The sequence below is a fragment of the Henckelia pumila genome, chromosome 2 (assembly GCF_033568475.1).
Source record: "Henckelia pumila isolate YLH828 chromosome 2, ASM3356847v2, whole genome shotgun sequence".
NCBI lineage: Eukaryota > Viridiplantae > Streptophyta > Magnoliopsida > Lamiales > Gesneriaceae > Henckelia > Henckelia pumila.
Genome location: NC_133121.1, coordinates 139,080,817 through 139,108,721, shown reverse-complemented (window position 1 = coordinate 139,108,721; position 27,905 = coordinate 139,080,817). Strand labels below are relative to the sequence as shown.

General features: G+C 37.3%; 1 protein-coding gene across 1 annotated transcript; it reads right to left on the bottom strand.

The window, feature by feature from the left end:
• Positions 1-860: 860 nt before the first annotated feature.
• On the bottom strand, positions 861-27,763 carry LOC140882411 (tRNA ligase 1). The gene is made up of 28 exons (XM_073288401.1): positions 27,263-27,763; positions 26,370-26,858; positions 26,033-26,083; positions 25,746-25,828; positions 25,073-25,172; positions 24,505-24,583; positions 23,795-23,918; positions 22,616-22,722; positions 21,768-21,896; positions 20,552-20,616; positions 20,280-20,444; positions 19,847-20,007; positions 19,706-19,737; positions 8,708-8,883; positions 7,325-7,404; positions 6,626-6,691; positions 6,261-6,550; positions 5,859-5,966; positions 5,109-5,206; positions 4,605-4,665; positions 4,148-4,224; positions 3,988-4,059; positions 3,830-3,906; positions 3,013-3,093; positions 2,819-2,921; positions 2,367-2,525; positions 1,533-1,927; positions 861-1,046 (listed from the first exon to the last, which is right to left on the bottom strand). Exons 1-27 carry the CDS (start codon positions 27,425-27,427, stop codon positions 1,535-1,537), a joined length of 3,591 nt encoding a protein of 1,196 aa, XP_073144502.1. The 5' UTR covers positions 27,428-27,763; the 3' UTR covers positions 861-1,046; positions 1,533-1,534.
• Between the last annotated feature and the right edge of the window lie 142 nt (positions 27,764-27,905).

The following is a 27,905-nucleotide window of genomic DNA, read 5'->3' as shown; positions in this document are numbered from 1 at the left end:
CTGCTTCTTTCTATTTCTTTTTTCTTGTTACCCAAAAAATGTTGTCTTGACATATCTAACCAAAAAGGAAAAAACAAAAAAAACAAAGGAAATTATATCTACTATACTCATAAATTACAATTGAAATGCATTTGTAAATTAATATTTATGCGGACATACGCAATTCACTTATATATTTTTAACATACATTTTATCAAAGAAATTAGTCAAAGTAATGGAAATAATCAATTTATAAATCGTATCTTGCACAAATAATAAAAACGAAAAAGTAGAAAGAAAATGTAAAAAAATTATCACTTCTTGGAGCATAATACAAAGACAAAATATACATATTGAAATTTTGCAAGCAAAAACTTCCTTTTTTAATTCTTAATATCTAATTTTAATAATTACAGAACTCGTGATTTTGTTTCTAATTTATTCTTGTTTCATAATTTTTGTATCAATTAATAAAATACGAAGAGTTCTGAAAAAAACAAAAAAAAAAAAAGTAAATCCAAAGTTTGAAAAACAAATAATTGCACGCCCCATCAAACCTAAACCGATCACCTGGTGAAAGAGTTACTATTATCATTGTTCCTAGTTGTAACTTTTATTATGTGGTCTCACACGCAGACACTGCGCGATTTGATCGAGTATTTTCGAATTACTTGTTCATTACTGGCTCCAGCTCACGACCAATTACGGTTGAGGTAAGCCTAAACCAAGATTTGATGCAATATCTAAGACATGATCCCCATGCATCGTCATAGAATTTTCTTTTCCTGGGACAGATACGAATTACAAGGAAATCAATCGTTACTCATGGAGAGTCAATTTCCTTATGACCCTGTTTGGGTAATGGGAAAAATTAAGTATCACCTCGAGTTTTTGCGCGGAAGGAGACAAGCTACTTACACCCCAGTGGAGGAACGCTGGAAATGTAACTTCTGCCGGTATTCCTCTCAATGTCCAGCATACTCCAACTTCAAGCAAACCTGAGACTGCAAGCTCTTTCTTTTTTTTGGATTCCTGTGTATATTATTGGCTTTGATTTTGCCCCCACACTGCTAGCATAACTCGGAAACACAACGAGTTTTATTAGTTCATAGTTCATGCTTCTTTTTGGCTCAGTGTGTTGTCATACATTCAGAATACATGGTGATATTTAGTAGCCACTGCTGCTTTGGAAGTAGCAGCAAAACTAGTTTCTAACCTGTGAAATCTAAACCGCGCATCGTAGCAATTTATAGCACAATAATGGAAGATGGAATAAAACCGTGATCAACGTATATGAACTTGTTGGTGTTGTACTATCATTTATTGACTCATACCAAGATGTGTACTGTTTTTGAGAGATCGAAATCAGAAAAAACTCTCGAAAGTGTTCGATCTAATCCTTGATCCTAAATAGTTTCCCTATTGTGTAAAAGAGAAAAAACGTTCTATACAGCAGAGGGTAAAAGGCATCAAGATGCTTTCATCAAAATTGTGGGAGGTGAGATTTTATTTAAGAACCAAAACAGCAAAAAGAGCTGAACAAAACCACGAACCTTCAAAAGAATTCCAAAGTTCCTGTTATCGTGATTGGTGGGTTGATGTCAATCCGAGTAGCCTCACCTTGTTTGAACAAATGAGGTAACATGTTTGCTTCTTTGGCAGGAACTCCTTCAGCGGTCCATATTGTAACATGTGGCCACTCGTTTTTCGATATTATTTTCTCTCCGTCAACAGTACCAGGCTCTGTTTCCAGTGCTGCTGATTGACCCGAGAAAAACAATGCAGTTATTTCGACGGGAACACTTTGGTTGAGATAGGGACCGTAACTGGCCACAGCAGTTACACCATGACTTCTCTTATGAGCAAGGGTGACATGGGCCTTTGTTAAGCTGCTCTTCAAATTCATATTCTCGACGATTTCTTGAATTTTTGGGTCCTTCCCATTTAACTGTTTCAGATAAAGTGCGGAAAGGAATCGTGAATATTCATTGTGTATGTATACAAACTGTACGCTGGCACTCAAAACGAAACAAGAAAAGCACACGCGCGCGTGCACACACACGCAAATCATCAAAGATCAGGGAGTGTGACACAGCCATTGATTGAATAACACAAGTATCATCTGAACAACTAGACATGAAAAGAAAACCCCATGCCACTCTTCTGTTGCATATATTTCTTAAACAGATGCCACTGTCATGTTCTCCACACTAGGATTCTAAGCTCATATCAAGAAATTAGACACGATTTTTGGAGTTCTTTAACAAAATGATTTCTCGACAATCAATAGATGATTCACGTGAGGGCAACAGGAATGTATGTTTCCACAATTTATTTGTTATCAATAATCCCAAGTAGCCTTGTCATTGGATTGATCAATAACTTACATTTTCAAGGAGATTTAGGATTTCCGACACAGGCAGGCTGACAGCGGCAAAGACAATGGTTCCAAACCTCCGCTTTTCAGTGCTTGGAGCAGCATACTCTCCCTTAGCAATTGCTTTTAACCGTTCAAGAACCTTTTCAACCGCAAATTCAAATGGGACCTGGAAACAGAGTACGTTACTAAAACATAACCCTTTCCCTGGGGACCAAAGGCAGGTGAATAGAGAGGACATCGATTTTAAAATAAAGGGGGAATATAAATTCTCTCAGTAACCAAAGCTGAAGGTCAGTACCATACGTAGGTATGCTGCATGTTAAATTGACAACCATATGTTTTAGGTAAAGTAGCAACTTGAGCTAATTAAGATTGACGGAGGTTTCATATTTAAATCAACAGAAAGCTAACATATGGAATGACAATTAAATCCACTTGTTTGAAGAATCATAAACCAACCTGAATAGAATTGAGATATACAGCATTCCCAAGTAATGTCTCACGTAATAGCTTCTCCCATTTAACCCATTCACCGGCATATGTTCCTTTCGTGGACTCCAGTCTACCATAAGAATTAACAAAGGAGATATTATCAGACTAAATCTGTCACTCCATCTAAAGCTCCAAACTTAATACATATGCATGACACTGACCTTCCATGCCTCTTAGTGTGAAGCTTGTATAGATTAATCCCCTCCTCCAAAGTAGATCTCACGGATTCAGGTAGGGAAGATCTTCATAAGAAACAGAAAAAGTGTAAGTCTACAACAAGACAGAATAACAGGAATTATGCATACCCGTTCAGGAAAATGCTAAAAAGAGACCGGAAAAAAAAGGGGGAAATAGCATTTGAATTTTCTGAAAACCAATCAAATGAGTAAAATTACACAGCAGATATTACATACTAATTGATAGCCTAAGGCAGGTAAGAACAGGTAAAGCTGGGAGTATAGTAACAGGACATGCATTGCTGCATAGCATAACTTAAATTATGCTAATTTGTTTTCAACCCAGTCCATCATGCTGCGCAGACTATCGTGCTTACCATTATTCAGATGCCAACATCTATCGGTGATCCATTAAATGTTGGGGCCCAAAAAGTTAGTGGCTGATTTATCATTTATAGACTGCTAGTGATTTCAAACACTGTTATGACTAGTGAAAATGCTGCATGCATGATTATGTATTTCACTATGATGAGTTTTTTATGTGCCCTACTATATGCTACCTGCTTACTATCATAATATTGCAACCACATCTTTGTTCATGGTAGGCATTTCAAAAGAGCAAAGAATCCTGGAACTGTTCTTCAAAGAATAAAATTGAAGTGCATTTATCCCATAGAATAAGCCAAGTTGACGGAGTGCAAAAGAAGCACAACCCACCGCTTTACCTTAAGAATCAATTAAGGTTTATCGATGAAGAATGAAGTTATTCCAGATCAGGGAGATACTACGAAAAATCACAAACCTCTCAGGTTCTAACAGAGGCATCTTCACAAGCGACCCAAAACGCTCTATTAGCTCACTCTCAAATTCCTGGCGGCTCTGGAAATGTAGGACAATGGCATTGTGAAGTATCTAATAGAAATGAGACATGAATATCATAACTAACCAAAACTGCAGTACCTTGCCATCGTATAGGTGGTAGAACATCAGCAACACATAACCAGCATTCGATGATGACTTGTCAAGATTTCCCTTAAAGATGCAAACCAAATAGAAATTAGAAAGTATTAATTACGCCAAGACCAGAGGTGGCAATAGAAGTAGCAAGACTGAATATTACTGGATGGTTGACACGGTTAAGCACCCGTAACATGAAAACAGCGAGAGCACTGAGAGAGAATGGATTTGACACAGTTCCTGAATATGTAAGACGAGAAAGCGGATCCATAAATGAACAAGGAAATGCATAAGAACAAAGGCACATACAAGCAACAATGGAAAAAGAGTGGCAAATATTGAGATCTATGTGACGTTGATTTAATCCAAAACACATTCAAACATTCAGGAAAGAATGAATTTTGATGTTATGACTACAGATAGTCCATGTACTGTTGAGCAACATAATTACATCATCAATGATGTAGTTCCATCTTGAAATTCACATGGGAACAGAGACTAGACAGATGTATGAACGGATAAGGTCAACAATCACATGACACATACAAATATCTAACTGATGACAAATGCAGAGACTTCTTAAGTGACAATAAACAAACACTGAATCAATAAGAGATAACCTTCCGAATCAGGAATTACTGGAATAGCAGATGCTTTTGTGCTGCGGCACATGTCCTCAATCTGCAGGGATAGGTATAATGAGTTGATTAAGCAATAGTCCAGGATCGACAAAATCAGACCTACTATTCTCTTCTTTTATAGAATAGCCCTATGACAATCTAAACATAAGGAGACGAGACTCAGGGAAAGTGGAATGAAGAACAGATGAGAATGGAGAAAAATGAACAAAATATTCAGTATCAATGTCCCATCTATATCTTCTCGAGCCAAAAAGAATCTTGGTTGCAACAAAGAACACTGAGAAACCAGCTTTGAGACATTAAACATTAGCGGAATATTTTTAACATAATATGCAGAACACATATCACCATACTTTGGTGGACAAGAAACTGACTCTCATGGAGTGGGCTTCCTTACCACAATTCAGAAAACAGTGGAGAAGTAGTCACACACTTCACCATTCTGTAGAGGAAGACTAAAAATGAATGATCTAAAAGTATCACCTGTCTCCAAACTTCTTCATTTGGCGCATTTTTGTCTGCCAGCAGAATAGAATAAGGTTTCTTACGGCGTTCTTCAGAAACTTTCACCCAATATCTACCTGTCACATTACATGATGCAAATTACACTCCAGAAAGAAAATTTTCTATGAGAAAATAATAGATTTAGGTGTCTCGATAATAATTTGGCAAATAAATTAATCTTCTTCGGGACAAATAGCTGCACAGAAATCCTTTCAGCCCTGATTACAATAGAAACAGTAATCCAGAGGTCCTCAGAGAATATAAAGAGAATTCGCAGACCTAATAAATAAATACACACACACAAACATCTGGTCTAATATTTTAAAACAGAGATTGTATGGCAAAATGCATCCTTTCCAAACTAATCTCGGCATGCTCTTAGTTTTGTCAATATGCTTCCAAAAAATCCCTTCAGTTGCATCATGCATAGACGGATGCCTAAATGTTGGATCATACCAGTAAAATTAATTAAAGATAAAACTAGAAACATGATTGAAATTAATTTTTATGTCATCCCACCACCACAACAAAATATCAAAACTCAGATCATGAGCACATAAACATGAAAAATGTCATGTCATCTCATTCTTAGAACAGAAACTCGTAGTTGTTTTTCTTAATGTTGAATGGTGGCAATTAAATTGTTACGAGCAAGAAAAAATCTTTACGAATACAATGATTAATTGATTAGAGATTATTAAAAAAAACTGTAAAGTACCAACCCAATACCTTTGATGAGATCACCCATTAAACTACGAACAGGTCGATCATCACCAAGTCCTCCAGGTGCACTCAATATCTCTTTACAAAGGGCAGACTTAGCACAACCAGGTATTCCTAAGATGCGTCAAAATTAAAGGTGCAGGTCAGAAAAATACAAGATTTAGATAAAGGAATAAGGACAAACTTGAGTCATATAATGGCTGGTATTTTATTAAATTCAACAAGAAAACCAAACAACATAAATCAATTAAAACAAATATAATTTAAATGGATCACGTCGATGTCAAGAACAAGCATAGCATGTTAACCATAATGTTCCTGAATTTTTTTTAGTTAGATTCGGAGTGTGATATAAAGTTACTAATAATAAACATAGGTGGATTAGGAGTGCAGGACACCAGCTTCTACCTGGGAAAAAAACAATGAGACCCTCATCCTTCCTAACAGCTTCCTTGACTGTGTAAGTTGGACTTGAAGGAGTTATTTCTCTCTCTGGCTCCAGATCTCCCTCTTCGTCTTTGCCTCCCTCAACAATAGCCAAGAAATCTTCAGTTCTCACCAAATTTCCAGCAGATCCTATCAAAGCTTGATTAAGTGAACTGCGCTTTGCGTACTGTTCAAGGAATGGCTCTGCCTCACTAAGATATGTGGATGAAGACAACTGCTTCTTTCCAAATTTTCTTCGCATCGATACAGCCCTTGATGGAAGTTAAGACATCATTAAATACTGTAACAGAAATCCAGTGGAAATGTTAAAGAAAATCAAGAAATACCATTTGTCCAGCATTTCTCTTAGTTCTGTCTGCTTTGCAGCTGAAGTATTCCACATCTTCATCTGTCTAAAATGACCACATAATAATAATATAAAGATGTAAAAAAAACCTGAAAAAGTACTTAAAAAATCAAATGGACACAGTGAAACAATATTCACATTTTCAAGAACATTGCCATCCTTGGTCCTGAAAGTGTTCAACATTTTCACTTTTTGGTAGTTCTGCTTTTGAAGATAAAATTTGAAAAAGAAAAAATCATAACAGGAAGCAAATTCAATACACAACCTAATAAATAAAGAAGCTGTCCAAAATTTTGTTTTAAAATGAGGGTTCCAATAGACTACCGCTATTGTTGATATGGAGATCATTTTCAAAATAATATTTTATGGATAGTTAAAAAAATAAGAATCTGACCTGAAGCAAATAATAACTTATGTTCTTGGTAATAAAAAAGAAGTCTTTACGAAAAGGTGGCATACAATCTTTAAGAGGCACAATAAGCTAAGTAACTGATGACACAAAATCATTCAGATCATAGTCTCAAAAAGAAAAAAATACATCATTCAGATCATTCATCTTCAACATATTCTAGATATTTGACAATTGCTCTCATATGCTTCCATGATACAGGTAGAGATCGCTCTCATAAACTTTGTAGTTAAAATACAACTGAAATGTGAGGTCTTCAGCGAAACCAACCTCAGGTAGTAGGTTTTGTAATCAGCAAGATCTTCTTTAAAAAGAATCGACAAGCCATTTCGTATCAAAAAAGTCCTTATCTGTAAATTCAAACCGTCAAGAAGAATTAAAAACATGGTCATTCATTGCTTTTTAAATCACTTTGCACTGTCACTTAAAAGAAGGTATGATTCAAGCGAAAACATGATGAGGTCAGAAATTTCAGCCTGTTTGTTTTCTGTTCATCCCACATGCATATCCATGTCCACACCCGTGCTAGCCAATTTACATTTACAAAAAGTAAAGGTGTTTAAACTTGATATCCAACTCATCCAGATGTGACTAATCTTTTTGTCGGGGAATCAGGAATAACACAGCTCAACTAAGACAACAATTACAAGTAGACAGAATGGGGCAACAACAGATCTTGTTTATGATTAGGCAGCTAGCTGCGAGTTCCCTCATGATTAACAACCTAGCAACACACCAACACACACAGATCAGATGCCCCACAACAAATCCTTGTACCATTTTTTTTATAAGACACGATCATATATTAATAATGAGAGCTAATAATTACAAAAAGCAGGCAAGTAGTCCGCATCCTTGTACCATACTTATTTGTAAACAATAACCTTTTTCTTTATCTTAGCTCAATACTATGAGCTCTCTATATAAAAAGCAAAAATCAACTTCACTTTTGAAGATTTTAATCAAACATTCAATTGTTTAAATTTGTCGCGATTTCAGGTCATCATGCTGTTAATGACTTACAATATCCATTACCAGAAGGTAAATATTGAAACCAAAAACTGCATATTGTTTTCAACTCAACAATCACCTACTTATTTCATCAATTCATCAGTAAAAATAAACAGAAGTTAAAAATTGATAAGAAGAATTGGTAACAGTTGACTTTGAGATATTATTTCATGTTATTCATGCTTGCACCTAACTGATTAGAGAGTTAGACACACTGGAACGGAAGAACCACAACACAAATCAAATTCAATTACTCTTTGGTTTTCTGAAGAAGATACTTGGACCTACCCTGGGATGAGAACTGTCTGTATGTTTTGCACCATAATTTACATAATTACGGAAGATATTCCCTTATCTTGGAAACTGGCATCCTATGTTGTGAGTGTGAAAAAATTCATATAATCATGTCATGCATTTCTTTTATAGTCTTCAGATAACATATTCACGGGAATACCGAAAATACTTCCACCTCTCCCCAAGGTGAAAATGTTTAATGAGACATTGATACATAACAGTTTAGAATCAATTCTTCGGTAAAATATTCTATAATTCATGTAAGAGTCAGCCAACTATTGCACAATAACAGAGATGAAGATTGGAATTAATCGGCCACTAAATAATGGAATCCAAATTTTCTCATACCTTGTAGGGAAGAAACTTCAACTTGATCATTAGGTTTGCATCTTCGTCGGCCAAACCATCTCTGGCAGATGCACCGTTGGTGTCGCCCCCAGTTTCTACCATGATATTGTTTTCCTCTGAGAACTCAGTGAGCCTCTCCTTTTTAACCTTGAACAAATTTAGGTCCACGAAAAAACCTGTGGGTCTTGCAAAAAGATTAGAACACTCTGTCCAAAAACTGTTTTCATTTCAAGTATTAGGGAAAAGAGTAAAGAATCAAGATAAATAAGCAAAAAAAAATCTATTAAAAAAAACAAGATAAAAAAAAAAGATGGTGAAACTAATGATGTGTTGGGGATGCGGAGAGATAGAGGAGAGAGTGATGGGTGTGGAATGGTATGCTTCAAATCAATAAAATATGGCACAATCCTAAAAGTTCAGTAGCAATGAGAATTAAGAAAGGCCAGATTAGACAATGGCAAACGAATCTAATTCAAAATATAGTGAACACGACAAAACGGAAGAATATACTGAACTCGATTTAAAAGAACGGGAATGAGGTATGCCACGATAGAATATCATAATTATAAAGTAGGGGTAAAGATTTGTATACTGGCTTCCCTCGGACTACACTGCACACATCATGCTTGCTTAGCATGTCCCTCACAGCTCTAATGTTATCTGGCAGGGCTGCAATCATTTCTATCCACTACTTTGAATCAGGCGGTACAAAAGTATCTATTTTGGTTGAGTAAACTGCTTCGTAGCATTGTAGTCCCTATATGTGCTCATAACACAATAAGCGCAAAACATCATTCATTTGCTTACGACGGTGACTTTTAAAATTTAAGTGTCAATAACACTTTCCCATGATACAAGATCATTTAAATTTAAATTTAAATCCCAAAAAACGGAGCAAATATTTTGCGTATTGCCTACATTTAAGGTTCTTCACCAGATACTTGTATTCATCTTGAATAAAATGAGGCGGTACTTCTTCAAAATACAAAGAACAACTCCACAGGGCCTGAATTTTTCTTTTTTACGTCCTACATATGCCCCATAATGGATGTGGCGCTACTCAAGATCTAGGATTTCTATAAAAGTTTAAGAGAGAATAACTTTTTATATTTTATTCCATCAATGCTATACACATTATATAGGCTGTAAATAATACAACTACTTCTAGAAAAACAGAAAAAAAGATATAGTCCTATCTATTTAAAAGATTTAAATAATCCTATCAGTTACAATCATATCATAACAAATATTATCAATTATTTAAAGTATTCTGGATAGATATTATCTACACCCTCCCTCAAGCTTGGCTATATATGTTGATGAGACCAAGCTTGCCAACAAGAAATTCACGATTCTGTTCTGACAATCCTTTTGTAAGTAGATCAGCAAGTTGATTGGATGTGGGTATATATTCGAGCAAATAACCCCTTTTTCTAACTTGTCTTTGATGACGTGTCGATCTACTTCCACATGTTTGGTTGTATCATGGTGAATAGGGTTGTGAGCTATACTGATGGTCGACTTATTATCACAATAGGGCTTTTCATAGGACCCTTGCATTCTATTTTCAATTCTCTCAATATTCTCCTAATCCATACAAACTCACAAACTCCATGGGGTCATTGCTCTAAGTTCGGCTTCTGCACTGCTCCTAGTAACCACTGACTGTTTTTTGCTGCGCCATGTCACAAGATTTCCCCATAACACTGTACAATATCCTGATGTTGACTTCCTATCTGAAATCGAACCAGCCCAATCTGCATCGGTAAATGCACTTACCTTTCGATCATCGTTCTTTGCAAAGAACAGGCCTCTTACTAGAGTTTGTTTCAAGTATTTGAGGATTTTGTAGACTGCATACAAGTGACCTTGACATGGCGAATGCATGAATTGACTCACTAGGCTTACCGCAAAGGCAATGTTGGGTCGAGTATGTGAAAGATAGATCAGTTTCCCGACAAGACGTTGATATCTTCCAACATCCACTGGTTTTCCTTCGAACATTTTAAGCTTGTTTCCTAACTCAATTGGTGTCTTACTCGGCTTACATCCCATAATTCCTGTCTCTTTCAACAAATCCAAAGTGTATTTTCTTTGGGAAACATAAATATCTTTTTTGTTTCTAACAATTTCCATCCCCAAAAAATATTTTAGAGTTCCAAGATCTTTAACCTCGTTGCCATCATATGCTTAACTTCTTCCATCTCTTGATTATCATCTCCAGTTATGATGATGTCATCCACATATACGATGATAATGGTAATCTTTCCTTTCTCAGAAACTTCTTGATGGCTCTGGAAAATCTATCGAACCATGCACGTGGAGACTGTTTCAATCAGTAAAGCGACTTGTTGAGTTTGCATACCATCCGAGTTCCAAATTTTTCTTCAAAACCAGGAGGATGACTCAGGTAAACTTCCTCCTTGAGATCACCGTTAAGGAACACATTTTTTATGTCAAGTTGTTGTAAAGGCCAATCAAGGTTAGCTGCCAGTGACAAAATAACTCTTACAATATTGAGCATCGCAACAGGTGCAAACGTTTCGGTGTGGTCAATACCATAAGTTTGAGTGAAGCCTCTGGCAACCAAGCGTGCTTTATACCTTTCAATTGAGTCATTTGCCTTATACTTGACTGTGAATACCCATTTACAACCCACTGTTTTTTCCATGTGGTAACTCTACTAAGCTCCAGGTATTATCCTACTTTAAGGCACGCATTTCCTCTAGCACTGCAGCTTTCCATTCAGGAACATCTAGAGCTTCTTGAACTGACCGGGGAATAGTTACACTTGACAACTTTGAAATAAAAGTACACAATGGATGGGAGAGTTTTGAATATGAGACAAATTTGGAAATGGGGTGTTGAGTTCATGATCTAGTACCTTTCCTAAGAGCTATGGGAATATCAAGATCAAGAGCAGTACCTGACTGAGGATCTACTATCGGTTTGTGCTCTTGGCTGTGGTTAGGACTCACGATGTCTTCAATAACTTGAGGTCTTCGTCTTGAGTAGACATATTCTGGTTGAGGTGACACTGGTGAAATAGGTTCTAAGATTGGAGTGGTCTGCACATTTATTTGTGGACTAATGTGATCAGGATCAACAAGGAATGTAGTGTCCGAGTTAATATTAAGAGGAGTAGTGTATCCCAACAAGCTCCACTATTGGAGTTTCCCCTTTGAAGCTTGGATGAGGGAAAATAAGGAGAATTTTCAAAAAAGGTGACATCGCAAGAGATAAATGATTTTTTGTTGTGAGGACAATAACAACAGTACCCTTTCTGAGTAGGGAAATATCCCAAAAAAACTGTTTTGACATCTCGAGGATCAAGTTTACTTCGATGATGTGCATGAGTGTGCACAAAATGCTATGCACCCAAAGGTCTTAAGCGGAAGTTTAGTGGAGATAGAGACGGATGAGAAGAGTTTAGTCGGGATGGACATGGGTGTTTGGAAATTTAGTGGGCGACTAGGCAAGCGATTAATTAAATAAGCAGCTGTAAGGATCGCATCCCCCCAGAAAAACTTAGGCACATTCATTGTGAACATTAGAGCACGGGCGACGTCTAAGAGATAACGGTTTTTCTTTCAGAAACCTCATTTTGTTGTGGAGTATTGACACAAGAACTTTGGTGTATAATCCCATGGTGACGGAGGTAATCACCAAGAATGATATTGAAGAATACTTTACCGTTGTTAGTGTGGAGTGTGCGTATATTGGTATGAAAATGATTCTGAACCATTTTGTAAAAATTTTGGAAAATTGAAGCTGTATGTGATTTATTCTGGATGAGGTATACTATGATCGTCGATAAAGATGAGAAACCATTGTTTCCATTACGATCAGGAATTTTTTAGGGTCCCCAAATGTCGCTATGAATTAGTGAAAATGGGGCAGATGGTGTGTATGGTTTTGGTGAGAAGAAAACACGTGTATGTTTGGCAAGCTCACAAAATTTACATCGAAGCAAACTGAGATTTTTATTATTTTTAAACAATGAAGGAAACAACCGAGCTAGATATGAAAAACTGGGATGACCTAATCTAAAGTGCAGTAACATTATCTCTTGAATTTTTAAAACATGGCTAGGCATAAAACTAGAAACCAGAGACTGTCGACTCGAAGACGAAGAATGCTCAAGGTAGTAGAGACCATCGACAAACTTAGCACTGCCAATCGTCCTCCCCGATAGTTGGTCCTGAAATAGACACGAAAGAGGAAAGAATTTAGCAATACAATAATTGTCGCGAGTGAGTTTACTAATAGAAATAAGGTTGCAGTTCAAAGAAGGGACATGGAACACATTTTTTAGTGTAATCTCCTCGGAAACCTGAATGTTACCAATTCCAGAAACACGAATGAGGGAACCATCAGCTATTTTGACTGTGACGTGATTAACACAGGGATTATAAGAGCAGAAATAATTAGAGTTTCCGGTCATATGATCGGATGCTCAGGAATCAATAATCCAAGAAGGTATAATGCAAGAATTGAAAGTAGAGTGGAGTATCCATGACCCGTCAGGAGGCTTGAATGATGAATTCAGTGCTGTTTGACGCAGGAGGTGGCAGTATTGCTCAATCTGCTCTATTTGTTCCTTGGTGAAAGGGGCTGTAATGTCAGAGGAAACGGGCTGTTCTTGAACTGATTGTGTCTGGAAACTACGGCCTTCGAACTTCTTTCGCGGCTGCCAATTTGCTGGCTTACCAATGGTTTCCCAACATTTGTCTTTTGTATGCCCCGGACGATGGCAGTGATCACACCAAGGACGTTTGCCTTGCCGCTGTCCCAGGCTAGTGTTTTTGGTTGATACTAATGCCGAAACTTCAGGAACATGTGATGGATCGGTTTGTAACATAACTTTGCGCCTCAGTTCTTCGCGTCGGACTTCTGCAAATGCATCATCAGTGGATGGGAAGGGTTCACGGGCAACGAGTCTCCCTCGGACATCAACAAGGTCTCGGTTGAGACCCGCCAAAAAATCGAATACCCTCTCTTTGTCGATGTGCTGCTGAAGTTTCAGACTGTGAATACCCATTTACAACCCACTGTTTTTTCCATGTGGTAACTCTACTAAGCTCCAGGTATTATCCTACTTTAAGGCACGCATTTCCTCTAGCACTGCAGCTTTCCATTCAGGAACATCTAGAGCTTCTTGAACTGACCGGGGAATAGTTACACTTGACAACTTTGAAATAAAAGTACACAATGGATGGGAGAGTTTTGAATATGAGACAAATTTGGAAATGGGGTGTTGAGTTCATGATCTAGTACCTTTCCTAAGAGCTATGGGAATATCAAGATCAAGAGCAGTACCTGACTGAGGATCTACTATCGGTTTGTGCTCTTGGCTGTGGTTAGGACTCACGATGTCTTCAATAACTTGAGGTCTTCGTCTTGAGTAGACATATTCTGGTTGAGGTGACACTGGTGAAATAGGTTCTAAGATTGGAGTGGTCTGCACATTTATTTGTGGACTAATGTGATCAGGATCAACAAGGAATGTAGTGTCCGAGTTAATATTAAGAGGAGTAGTGTATCCCAACAAGCTCCACTATTGGAGTTTCCCCTTTGAAGCTTGGATGAGGGAAAATAAGGAGAATTTTCAAAAAAGGTGACATCGCAAGAGATAAATGATTTTTTGTTGTGAGGACAATAACAACAGTACCCTTTCTGAGTAGGGAAATATCCCAAAAAAACTGTTTTGACATCTCGAGGATCAAGTTTACTTCGATGATGTGCATGAGTGTGCACAAAATGCTATGCACCCAAAGGTCTTAAGCGGAAGTTTAGTGGAGATAGAGACGGATGAGAAGAGTTTAGTCGGGATGGACATGGGTGTTTGGAAATTTAGTGGGCGACTAGGCAAGCGATTAATTAAATAAGCAGCTGTAAGGATCGCATCCCCCCAGAAAAACTTAGGCACATTCATTGTGAACATTAGAGCACGGGCGACGTCTAAGAGATAACGGTTTTTCTTTCAGAAACCTCATTTTGTTGTGGAGTATTGACACAAGAACTTTGGTGTATAATCCCATGGTGACGGAGGTAATCACCAAGAATGATATTGAAGAATACTTTACCGTTGTTAGTGTGGAGTGTGCGTATATTGGTATGAAAATGATTCTGAACCATTTTGTAAAAATTTTGGAAAATTGAAGCTGTATGTGATTTATTCTGGATGAGGTATACTATGATCGTCGATAAAGATGAGAAACCATTGTTTCCATTACGATCAGGAATTTTTTAGGGTCCCCAAATGTCGCTATGAATTAGTGAAAATGGGGCAGATGGTGTGTATGGTTTTGGTGAGAAGAAAACACGTGTATGTTTGGCAAGCTCACAAAATTTACATCGAAGCAAACTGAGATTTTTATTATTTTTAAACAATGAAGGAAACAACCGAGCTAGATATGAAAAACTGGGATGACCTAATCTAAAGTGCAGTAACATTATCTCTTGAATTTTTAAAACATGGCTAGGCATAAAACTAGAAACCAGAGACTGTCGACTCGAAGACGAAGAATGCTCAAGGTAGTAGAGACCATCGACAAACTTAGCACTGCCAATCGTCCTCCCCGATAGTTGGTCCTGAAATAGACACGAAAGAGGAAAGAATTTAGCAATACAATAATTGTCGCGAGTGAGTTTACTAATAGAAATAAGGTTGCAGTTCAAAGAAGGGACATGGAACACATTTTTTAGTGTAATCTCCTCGGAAACCTGAATGTTACCAATTCCAGAAACACGAATGAGGGAACCATCAGCTATTTTGACTGTGACGTGATTAACACAGGGATTATAAGAGCAGAAATAATTAGAGTTTCCGGTCATATGATCGGATGCTCAGGAATCAATAATCCAAGAAGGTATAATGCAAGAATTGAAAGTAGAGTGGAGTATCCATGACCCGTCAGGAGGCTTGAATGATGAATTCAGTGCTGTTTGACGCAGGAGGTGGCAGTATTGCTCAATCTGCTCTATTTGTTCCTTGGTGAAAGGGGCTGTAATGTCAGAGGAAACGGGCTGTTCTTGAACTGATTGTGTCTGGAAACTACGGCCTTCGAACTTCTTTCGCGGCTGCCAATTTGCTGGCTTACCAATGGTTTCCCAACATTTGTCTTTTGTATGCCCCGGACGATGGCAGTGATCACACCAAGGACGTTTGCCTTGCCGCTGTCCCAGGCTAGTGTTTTTGGTTGATACTAATGCCGAAACTTCAGGAACATGTGATGGATCGGTTTGTAACATAACTTTGCGCCTCAGTTCTTCGCGTCGGACTTCTGCAAATGCATCATCAGTGGATGGGAAGGGTTCACGGGCAACGAGTCTCCCTCGGACATCAACAAGGTCTCGGTTGAGACCCGCCAAAAAATCGAATACCCTCTCTTTGTCGATGTGCTGCTGAAGTTTCAGACTGTGAATACCCATTTACAACCCACTGTTTTTTCCATGTGGTAACTCTACTAAGCTCCAGGTATTATCCTACTTTAAGGCACGCATTTCCTCTAGCACTGCAGCTTTCCATTCAGGAACATCTAGAGCTTCTTGAACTGACCGGGGAATAGTTACACTTGACAACTTTGAAATAAAAGTACACAATGGATGGGAGAGTTTTGAATATGAGACAAATTTGGAAATGGGGTGTTGAGTTCATGATCTAGTACCTTTCCTAAGAGCTATGGGAATATCAAGATCAAGAGCAGTACCTGACTGAGGATCTACTATCGGTTTGTGCTCTTGGCTGTGGTTAGGACTCACGATGTCTTCAATAACTTGAGGTCTTCGTCTTGAGTAGACATATTCTGGTTGAGGTGACACTGGTGAAATAGGTTCTAAGATTGGAGTGGTCTGCACATTTATTTGTGGACTAATGTGATCAGGATCAACAAGGAATGTAGTGTCCGAGTTAATATTAAGAGGAGTAGTGTATCCCAACAAGCTCCACTATTGGAGTTTCCCCTTTGAAGCTTGGATGAGGGAAAATAAGGAGAATTTTCAAAAAAAGGTGACATCGCAAGAGATAAATGATTTTTTGTTGTGAGGACAATAACAACAGTACCCTTTCTGAGTAGGGAAATATCCCAAAAAAACTGTTTTGACATCTCGAGGATCAAGTTTACTTCGATGATGTGCATGAGTGTGCACAAAATGCTATGCACCCAAAGGTCTTAAGCGGAAGTTTAGTGGAGATAGAGACGGATGAGAAGAGTTTAGTCGGGATGGACATGGGTGTTTGGAAATTTAGTGGGCGACTAGGCAAGCGATTAATTAAATAAGCAGCTGTAAGGATCGCATCCCCCCAGAAAAACTTAGGCACATTCATTGTGAACATTAGAGCACGGGCGACGTCTAAGAGATAACGGTTTTTCTTTCAGAAACCTCATTTTGTTGTGGAGTATTGACACAAGAACTTTGGTGTATAATCCCATGGTGACGGAGGTAATCACCAAGAATGATATTGAAGAATACTTTACCGTTGTTAGTGTGGAGTGTGCATATATTGGTATGAAAATGATTCTGAACCATTTTGTAAAAATTTTGGAAAATTGAAGCTGTATGTGATTTATTCTGGATGAGGTATACTATGATCGTCGATAAAGATGAGAAACCATTGTTTCCATTACGATCAGGAATTTTTTAGGGTCCCCAAATGTCGCTATGAATTAGTGAAAATGGGGCAGATGGTGTGTATGGTTTTGGTGAGAAGAAAACACGTGTATGTTTGGCAAGCTCACAAAATTTACATCGAAGCAAACTGAGATTTTTATTATTTTTAAACAATGAAGGAAACAACCGAGCTAGATATGAAAAACTGGGATGACCTAATCTAAAGTGCAGTAACATTATCTCTTGAATTTTTAAAACATGGCTAGGCATAAAACTAGAAACCAGAGACTGTCGACTCGAAGACGAAGAATGCTCAAGGTAGTAGAGACCATCGACAAACTTAGCACTGCCAATCGTCCTCCCCGATAGTTGGTCCTGAAATAGACACGAAAGAGGAAAGAATTTAGCAATACAATAATTGTCGCGAGTGAGTTTACTAATAGAAATAAGGTTGCAGTTCAAAGAAGGGACATGGAACACATTTTTTAGTGTAATCTCCTCGGAAACCTGAATGTTACCAATTCCAGAAACACGAATGAGGGAACCATCAGCTATTTTGACTGTGACGTGATTAACACAGGGATTATAAGAGCAGAAATAATTAGAGTTTCCGGTCATATGATCGGATGCTCAGGAATCAATAATCCAAGAAGGTATAATGCAAGAATTGAAAGTAGAGTGGAGTATCCATGACCCGTCAGGAGGCTTGAATGATGAATTCAGTGCTGTTTGACGCAGGAGGTGGCAGTATTGCTCAATCTGCTCTATTTGTTCCTTGGTGAAAGGGGCTGTAATGTCAGAGGAAACGGGCTGTTCTTGAACTGATTGTGTCTGGAAACTACGGCCTTCGAACTTCTTTCGCGGCTGCCAATTTGCTGGCTTACCAATGGTTTCCCAACATTTGTCTTTTGTATGCCCCGGACGATGGCAGTGATCACACCAAGGACGTTTGCCTTGCCGCTGTCCCAGGCTAGTGTTTTTGGTTGATACTAATGCAAACTTCAGGAACATGTGATGGATCGGTTTGTAACATAACTTTGCGCCTCAGTTCTTCGCGTCGGACTTCTGCAAATGCATCATCAGTGGATGGGAAGGGTTCACGGGCAACGAGTCTCCCTCGGACATCAACAAGGTCTCGGTTGAGACCCGCCAAAAAATCGAATACCCTCTCTTTGTCGATGTGCTGCTGAAGTTTCAGACTGCAGGCAGCACACATGGAGTTTTCTTCAATAAATAAATCCAGCTCTTGCCACAACTATTGAAGATCAGAAAAATATTGAGTGACAGAACTTGAGCCTTGCTTCATTTCTTTCAGTTTCGACCGAAGCTCGAATATTTGAGAGGCATTCCCAAGGTCCGAGTACATTTTTTTAGCAGCATCCCAGACCTCTTTCGCTGTGTCAAACCATAAATAATGGCGGCTGATGGTGGCTTCCATCGAGTTCACCAGCCATGCAAGGACAAATGGAGTCCTCAGCCAGCCATGATTTATACGAAGAATCGGTCTTGGCTGGAGTAGGAAGTTTGCCGGTGATGTACCCATATTTACCTCGGGCGCAAATCACAATCTTAACAGATTGTGCCCACTGCAAATAGTTATGACCATTGAGACGATGGATTGTTATCTGAAGTGAGGAGATATCACCTCCGGAAAAAGGGGTAATGACACAAGATTTATCAACATTGGAGTCGCTGGACTTGGATGAATCAGTGGACATGTTTATTATATGGAAGTGGCTGTGAAAATCTTTTTGCCGATGGTAAAAAAACATTAGGGCTCTGATACCATATAAAAGTTTAAGAGAGAATAACTTTTATATTTTATTCCATCAATGCTATACAAGTTATATAGGCTGTAATTAATACAACTACTTCCAGAAAAACAGAAAAAAAAAAAAAAGAAAAGATATTGTCCTCTCTATTTAAAAGATTTAAATAATCCTATCAGTTACAATAATATCATAACAAATATTATCAATTATTTAATGTATTCTGGATAGATATTATCTACAATTTCAAACAAGTAGACCTGACTACCCGAGTTTTTTAAAAAATTTACAAGGTCACTTGATAAGGTACATTAAACAGTTTGTTTGTGGTTGAGAATTCAAATGGAGTTCGTACATGTCGTGGGCAGCTTAGCCCAAAGACAGAAGTAGTTTGCTCGTAGACCAAGGAAAGCTTACTAGCTTTCCTTGCTTTTCATGTATAAAATAAAGAAACTCGAGCTTGACTCAATATTTAATGATCTTAAACACATGCTAATTCACGAACACTCAAAAGGCTTAATGGCCAGCTTGTCTTACATACCTACCATGGTCGCACATTCAAGAACGACAAATACAACATAGAGAATGCATTCTTTGAGCAAACAAGGATGTATACCTCGATAAAGTGGCCACAATCCTGGATTGTACCTGCATACATACATCTTAATTGATAAAGAATGCCAAGTATAGGTGGTTTAACACACTGTTCTTTACTTGAATGGAAGAAAGTGAAAAGTAGACATAGGTAAAAGCACACCTCATCTCTTTCTGATAGCGTCTAAAGGCTGAGTCACTGTGTACATGGATTATCATCTTGAAATGAAGATTCTCACTTGCCACAGAGTTGATCTTATGAAAGTTATGATAGCACTTAAAGGCAACAGGGAAGCGCTTTTCCCTCATAAGACGGAACATTTCCTGATGTTTGAGTTTGGTAAAGTTCATATATTGTTGAATTAGAGACAAGTGCACATTAAGTTAGAAAGTAAGTTATCTCTGACAGAATACTCAGTTTTGCTAGCCAGGAAAGAATCACAATACACTTCTATCCAGAGAATCATGAATCCAATGAAAAACACCGACTGTATGAAACGTGTAAAAAATTAACAAATAAACCCCAAAATGATGATTCACAAGCTCCCTCAAGATCCCTGATCATCAACAAGTTGATTAATAAGAGAATAAAGTACCTGAAGTTTTGCAGTGGAAAAATCTGTAGGGCGTGATTGCAGAAATTTGGACAAAACAGATTGATCTACATTTTTTGAATGAGATTGAGAGGCCTCGTGACCAAACCAATCCAAAGAATTTGGGCAGAAAGAAGGACCAACTTCATCAAGAAGTGCCTTTATTTGCTATAATGTTATAATAAAACATCAAACAAAATATAAATGTGTAAAGCTCCAAGTATAATTTAAAAGACTGAAAAATGGAATTTCCCAGAAAAGATATCCATAATTACCTGCTTCTCATCAATTCTATTTGCGGCAAAAATTTCCCGTAGGCTAGAACCCAAATGCTGATCAGCTGATATAAAATGTGCAACAATGAACATCGATAGAGAAAAAACTATGAACAAGTAAGCGATCAATATAGAAATGCATCGAGGCAAAATCCCAGGTTGGAATATTGAGAGAAGTGAAACATCATTAACACACAGTTTAACAATGAATTTGAAGCATCAACATTATGTTACTCATTTCTGGAATCCCAAAAGTTAGAAGGGGAAAATGAGAGGTTGACATACATTATAGACTGTTATAGAGTCCATAATAAACAGATGCATCATAGGCAAAGGCATCTTCAAAAAGGGGGGGGAGAAAGATGACTCGTGTGCCCATGTATCAAAGCAGTTGCATATTTGATATAATCATAACAATTATCGAACATCGAGATTCTTCATGGAACTTTCTTAATTCTCATCACTACGAAAAATGAAACATAATCAATTATATATTGAAATCTTTCCCAGGTTGGGTCTTAATAATTGCAGCCAAATAAACAACTGACAGATTAATGTTTCCAACAAGCCTTTTCTGAAATAGTACACTCAGTAGAAAGGAACAAATTATCCAGTCATTGAATCCCTGCTCATATAAAATCACGATTTAACTCTCCTGAATTAAAGTCATTAAAAAATTATTTTTTTTAAAGCTCCTAACGGGAAACTAAACCTGAAGCAACCAATGCAAGTGAGGAAGGAATTAACACTAAATTAATGGTGTATTATACTTTTATCATACTTTTCCAAATGTTTTTATCAATCATATAGCACACCTCACCAAAGAACGGTAAACTAGGTAAGACGAAGTGGGACAAAAAAAGCATACACTTCTCGAAGGAGATCAGGCAAAGGGAACCATTAGTCAACGTGAATGACCATCTTCATTCTCTAATGAAGATATGTTTATCTTGAATCAGATTCATTTTCCAACTAATTTAGTAACGGGCAATAAGAATGATGCCCCACAAAAGGATGATTACACGAGCAAGGGACCGGTGTTTTTTCCTTCGACTACATGTTTGATGCAGTCCAGCAAAATACTATAAACTAAATATATTTTTTCTTATTAGTTATTATAACTTTTTCTTCTAATTTTTGGCTTACTAGCACAGTGAAGGAAAACAGTCTCTATTTCCTGTACAAAGAAACATGTCCATAGACATGATCAGCTTACCTCCATTAGATGGAGGTGGAGGATAATCTCTCAAAACCTGTTCCAAATGTTCTGAGCTCTCATGGCTAACTATTCGAGCCACTAGACCTTCCAAGATTTCTCCCTGCACGTCTACATGGTCTTTTGATCCTGCAGATAATGAAAAGCAAAAGTTCAACTTCGCATTCAACCAAATTGACAAACTACCCTTTTCAAGAACAAATTAATCCATGTTGTTATCAAGCTTGAATGTTAAATATGAGAACACCAGCACAGCAACAGCGGAGATGCAAAGTACATGATAAGTATCGAAAGTCAAAATCGTCTGCCAATGACACGTGTGTTTTTAGACTCTAGCTTACAATTTCGAAGGAGAGTATTGTAGGCAAGTGTGACAGAGCCTGATAAGAGAATTTTAAACATAGTGTAGCAACCCAAGTCACGGATGTGGTCAATTCCATTAAGTGCCTCACAAGATGCAAGGAAAAAAATGTGGTATAAGGACTAGGGAGAAATGTTTGCTATTACTAAGAAAGTTCTCCCTAGCATTTCTATAATCTTTTATCTTCACGGTTGTTTCTTCTCTGCACCGTAAATAATTGATTTAAGTATCAGAGAATTCTGTTGGGCAGCCCCGGCACCATTAACACAAGAATTGCAGGATATTATCAAGAATTTAGAAGAGTGGACAGCCCAGGGTGACTGGTCAATAAGGTTAAACTTGGTAACAGTTTCCATGTAACATCCAAAGGCATGAACACAACAATCAGACTATCCATCAACAACTAAAAGTAGAATATAATATCGCAACATAAATGTAAATGGCCACGGAAAAAAGGATCCAATTCCACTCTAAGCATACACCTTACCGGGTACAGATATATCTGCGATGTCATTAAGTGCCTTGCATACAGATGTAGCTGTTCCTTCCTCACAGAGAGCATCATAAGCAGCAAAAAATGACTTCACTGACTTCCTAAAGTGAGAAATAACATAAAATAAGCAGTGTAACTAAGTAAAGTTTTGAGCTACTGTTGATAATCGCTAAATGTATGTATTCAAAATATTGTCACATATCTTCTAGAATCATTATAAAGAATCAGGCAGTTTGCAAATTAACTGTGCTTAAGTTTTCGTCCGAAACTACAAAGTGGAATAACCAGAAAAAAATTTCAAGTTCAACTACACGTGCACATTTATCATTGCAACGACTTAGTTCGTTGTTGATGCAAAACATGTATGCATCCAAGGGTTTTGGCGAGTTTTACAGAAATAAGTAACAGAAGATTATGTTTGAACTCTTGTATTTTAAACTTATGCTTACAATTCTCATGATAAGTCCAATTTTCCCAAACAATACAAGAGATATTCTTGAGATTGTAAAACATAAAAAACATTATAATAGTCATTTAAGTAAAACATTGCAACCAAAATTTCCAAACATAAGAAAAATGATTTCATAGAAAGACAATAAATACAAGAAATGACAGCCCATTGGGAGGGAAGTAGAAGAAGAAACTTGTCAGTCAATCTAGCAAAGCAATCTATTATGATAACTTTTCCATTCATCAAGAAACAAGTGCATTGTTTGGTTTTATTTATTATGTTTTAGGGAAAGATCTTGAAAAATGGTTTTGGCAGATATAAAGGTGTGTTTTTATTTAATTTAACCACAAAAAGTTCCAATGTGTATTCATATGGTATTTAAATCATGTTGAATTGATAAGCGTGTAAATGATGAGTACAGTGAGATATTTAAAAAATAATGATTTAATAATTTACTATACAGAATTTTTTATTGCGGTATTATATAATAATACAATGTTTTTTGGAGGTGGTGAAAATTTGAATAAATGGAATGATTCGGGTAATGTCGAAATTATTAGAAATAAAGTTTAGCGAAAAGATTGAAAATGAGGTGATAATATTTAATTATATTTTGAGGAATCAGAAATAAGTTTGGGGAAAGAAAACCAAATCGGAATGATCTTTATTTCCATTTATGGTCCTATGTTCAAGCAACAGGGCGAAAGGAAAAGATTCATTACCTTGTAGAGAATAACCAGATATGATTTGTTGGCAGCCGCCATTTCCGACAAAAAGCAATAATGTCTGGAGTTGGATAGAATTTTGGTTTTCCGGAACCCAACTCGGTGACTGCAGTAACAACCACTGCCCCAACAAGGAGAAAATTATCAAGAATAGGAAAGCACACAGACCTATAATAAAAATCCAAAAAAGATGAAAACATTTCTTACCCGATTCCATAAAAATGTAGAAATAAAAAGTGTAAAGCAAAGTGGTAATGGTAGTGACCATGAACGACATGATAACGAGGAAAAATAATTTGCAGAATATAAAACCCTAACACTAATACAAACATGACAATTTAATATTTAGATCCAGCACAATAGTTGCATTGCTACCACCTATTTCTGTTTCCTAACCAGAAACGACGACACATGCCATCGTAAAAAAATAAAAATAAATAAACTGACTATGAAAGTCTGATGGAACATAACCGCTCAAATGAGATATACTCCCAGTTTAAAATTAAATTAGTGATTAATTCTTCAGTAGCAGATTGTTGAATTCCTGGGTGATAATCATGGTTTGAAAAGACACTACCGAGGTGATTTTTAAGTGTTGACGGAACCATAAAATAGCTGCTGAAAAAACCATAGCAACCAAAAAATCTTGGGTTTTCATTCAATTGAAGTTCATAAAATAGGAAAAAGAACAAGGCTGATTAACTCACCATAATCTTCACGAGGCCGTTGGCCATGGTCTCCTAAAACAGCAGTAACCAGCTCCATTGATATGCACATGTAGTTTCCCTGAATTAAACAAACAGTAATTATCAGTTTGAGAATAACAGAAAAAGACAATGAAAGAATTAACTCGAGGCATGCAGACAGAAGCAGAAGTTTGTGCACGTGGAAACATAATACAAACTGAAGCTAAAAAGCATATGATTCAGATCGTGATGCATTCATCAAAGCAATATTGAACTGATAGCAGGTATGCATTGGCTCTTAAATGAAAAACGGACAAGCTATGTAGCTTAAACTTTATTCATGTATAAGACATCTTTATTTCCTTCAATAAATTTCACAAACTTCAACCAAATCAAGGTTTTAAACTTTTCACATTACCACACACCAACCTGTAGTCCGAACTAAGGGGTAATGGTACAAACCAAACCCACAAAAATGGGTTGCAGTGCTACATCAACTGAATTTAAAGCTCAAAGATTTTTATTCAATAGCAAAGCTTCTTAAAGATTTTAGCAATCTCCATTGATGATGGAGCCCAATCAGATTTACCTCCAGAAAATCGTTGAACTCGGCTTGCTTCATGTTGGCTTGTGAACCCCATGCCTCGCGAAACATGCGTCCAAGAACGAAGACACCAACGGCAGTGTAACTTCAGTATATGCATAACATTCAGCAATCATTAGTAAAACATAAAATAATGGCAAAGTATACAACTAAGAGACCTCCAAAATTCCATGGGAGCCAAATCACCAACTAGGCAACTCTCTATATTAATCTCCAGTTCCACTATGCCTAAGTGACAACATGGATAAGGTCCTTTCCACAAAACACATGCCTGAAACACGTTTAGCATCATGGAAAGAAATTAGGTATGGGAAAAGTCTGGGCAGCAACTTTGGTTTTAGTTATCTACTTAGGTGTAACAGATGACAGGGCCTGGTTTATCTCCACCAAAAGGGAAATAGATCGGATGATGGTGTAACAGTTTAGGCTAAGTGGTGCGTTAAAAAATATAACCACCTAAAGATTTAGAAGAATTCTCACAATTTTATATGAAATAAGAAACATAGCAAGCTCTTTTACAACAAGTATATAGCAAACCATCAAGTCAATTGATACAAAAACAAAATCTATATTTACACATCGAAGAAATACAGCATCATTACTTGAGAAGAATGGAAGTAAGAATATAAAAAGGAAAAGAATGCAACATGGGCCTTACATATTTCGATAGCTGTTCTTTGCATATGCTCCTCCTACATGTCCAGCATACATGAAAAGTGATCCTGAGTGCTTGAGTGAAACCTGTTAAATGTCAATTTTTTACCAGAATAAAGAGACAGTCAATTTTTTACCAGAATAAAGAGACAGACAGAGTGAGACTTTTGAGGGTTAAAGGAGTTGGGACTTGAGGCGGGTGGGAGAAAGGATGGTAACTAAAAAGTTAACCAAAGTTGACGTGTAAAACGGGTAAAAAAATAGTTTGGAAAGAAGGGAGATTAACCATACCTCCAAGGTAGCTGAACCCTTAGAAACCAAATCAATCATCCTTGTCCTAATCTGTATAGTGGCATATAAAACCTTATAAATACAAAGAAATAAATTTTCGGCTCAAATGCAAACTCGAGATTTCCTCAATCAATACGTGAAAAATCATGTCCACAGAGAAAATTCCTTGAGATCCACTTGAAATAATAATATTTAATTGTTTAAATGAGTGAAATAGACACTTTGGTTGAAATTCAAAACTCACTATGCTGACAACCAAGGGTATTCGAAAATTGTTTATCAGGATTAAAAATTTAAAAATGAAAGAACAATAGAAAGGATACATGAGATAGATTACCTCTTGATCAGACTTCTCATTTTCAAATTTCGGATAAAATGTAGCTCTAATTTGTGCGACAGAGTGCGTTGAGTTGTCCACTGTAAAGTTCTCCAATAAACTACCACTAAACAACTTACTCAAAACAGCATCAGGTTTCTCACTAGATGCTGTTCGAGTTTTGTTGGCCAAGGCTGTCGTACTATCAACTGGAGCTTTATTTACTTCTGTTGCTGTGGATCCACTCACTGTTCCATATGCCTTGGGCTTCCAAATGGATTTTTTTCCATGAAGTGGAACATGACTCGTCGGCGCAATGTTTCCAAACTTTATTGATGATTCTGGCACATCAGACTGCTCACTTTTTTCGGTAACACCCAATGAATTGAGTTTGTTTGTGATGTTTTCAGTGGTTGCACTAGGAATACTATCCGATACTGAATATGAGGTAGATGGTCTCTTTGAATTTGGCTTTTCTACCCACCTACGTCCTTTTGAACCTTCAGGTCGCTGCATTTAATGATAAATCCAGTTACCACCAATCTCCATTTATGGTTGACAGAAAAACAAGGAATGCTTGAGACATAGGTTTAATAAATTATCTTGGTATCATTGAACAAAAATTCATAGATCACAAAACATGAGAAATGCAAGAGAACATTCATAGCACAATATAGAACCCCATATCAACATTGAAACCATCACACCAACATAATTTGGAAGATCAAAACAATTCCACATCAGTTTACAATGACTAATGGCAGCAAATAAGTTAAAGATGATAAATAGACATGCATATAACATACAATACTTATCGAAGGCGCAAGGTAGTCGCATTGGTATGACAGCATCACCCCTCACAGGATGCTGGAGCAACACAGAAACTAGATTAAAAAAAAAAAAAAAAAGGTTACCTGATGACGCGGCATGATCAATGGGGCAAGCCGCGAGGAATAACCAAAAGGGTTAAAAAAGGTACGAAAAAGACGGAAACTTCCACACCGAACGAAAGACAATGACTGAGAACGAGAGTACAAAGTGGGCGAGAAACCACAAACAATCCTCTGAGACGCGGACATCCACCGATATCGCAATGTAGGTATATACAGCAAAAAAAATACTGAAACTTTGTAGGAATTTTAAATCAGAAGAGAGTATGAGCGTCAATCACTTCGCAGAAACCAGGGGTGATCTTTTTTCAAGTTTCCGTTGATCCACTCAATATCCGCGTTTCAAGCAGAACTCCACCCATAATAAACACCGGTCCAAACAACAAGAAATCTACACAACCTCCATTATTCCTTCATCATGTTTCTTCCAAAACTAAGCAGCACAATTCCTCCTTCACTCGCTGTTGGAATGAACAGGAATGGTATGGACTATATCTAGAATGTTTTCTCTCGCCGTTAGTTATATTCCAGTCGGGCACAGATGGTTTTGGGGAAATTGGAAACAGACGCCGTAACTAACTTTATGTCAATTAAAATTACTAGGGACTGAATTGGGGAAAACCCGAAAGAGTGGGGACGAAAGTGTAACTTGATGTTGGTGTAGACG

What these genes read in the sequence shown, in the direction of transcription:
- LOC140882411 (XM_073288401.1), bottom strand. Translation starts at nt 27,427, where the DNA reads ATGTCCGCGTCTCAGAGGATTGTTTGTGGTTTCTCGCCCACTTTGTAC. An exon ending in TCCACCTCCATCTAATGGAG is followed by an intron (nt 20,617 to 21,767) that starts GTAAGCTGATCA and finishes ATTTTATATCAG; the next exon opens with CTGATCAGCATTTGGGTTCT. An exon ending in TTAACCGTGTCAACCATCCA is followed by an intron (nt 4,060 to 4,147) that starts GTAATATTCAGT and finishes TGCATCTTTAAG; the next exon opens with GGAAATCTTGACAAGTCATC.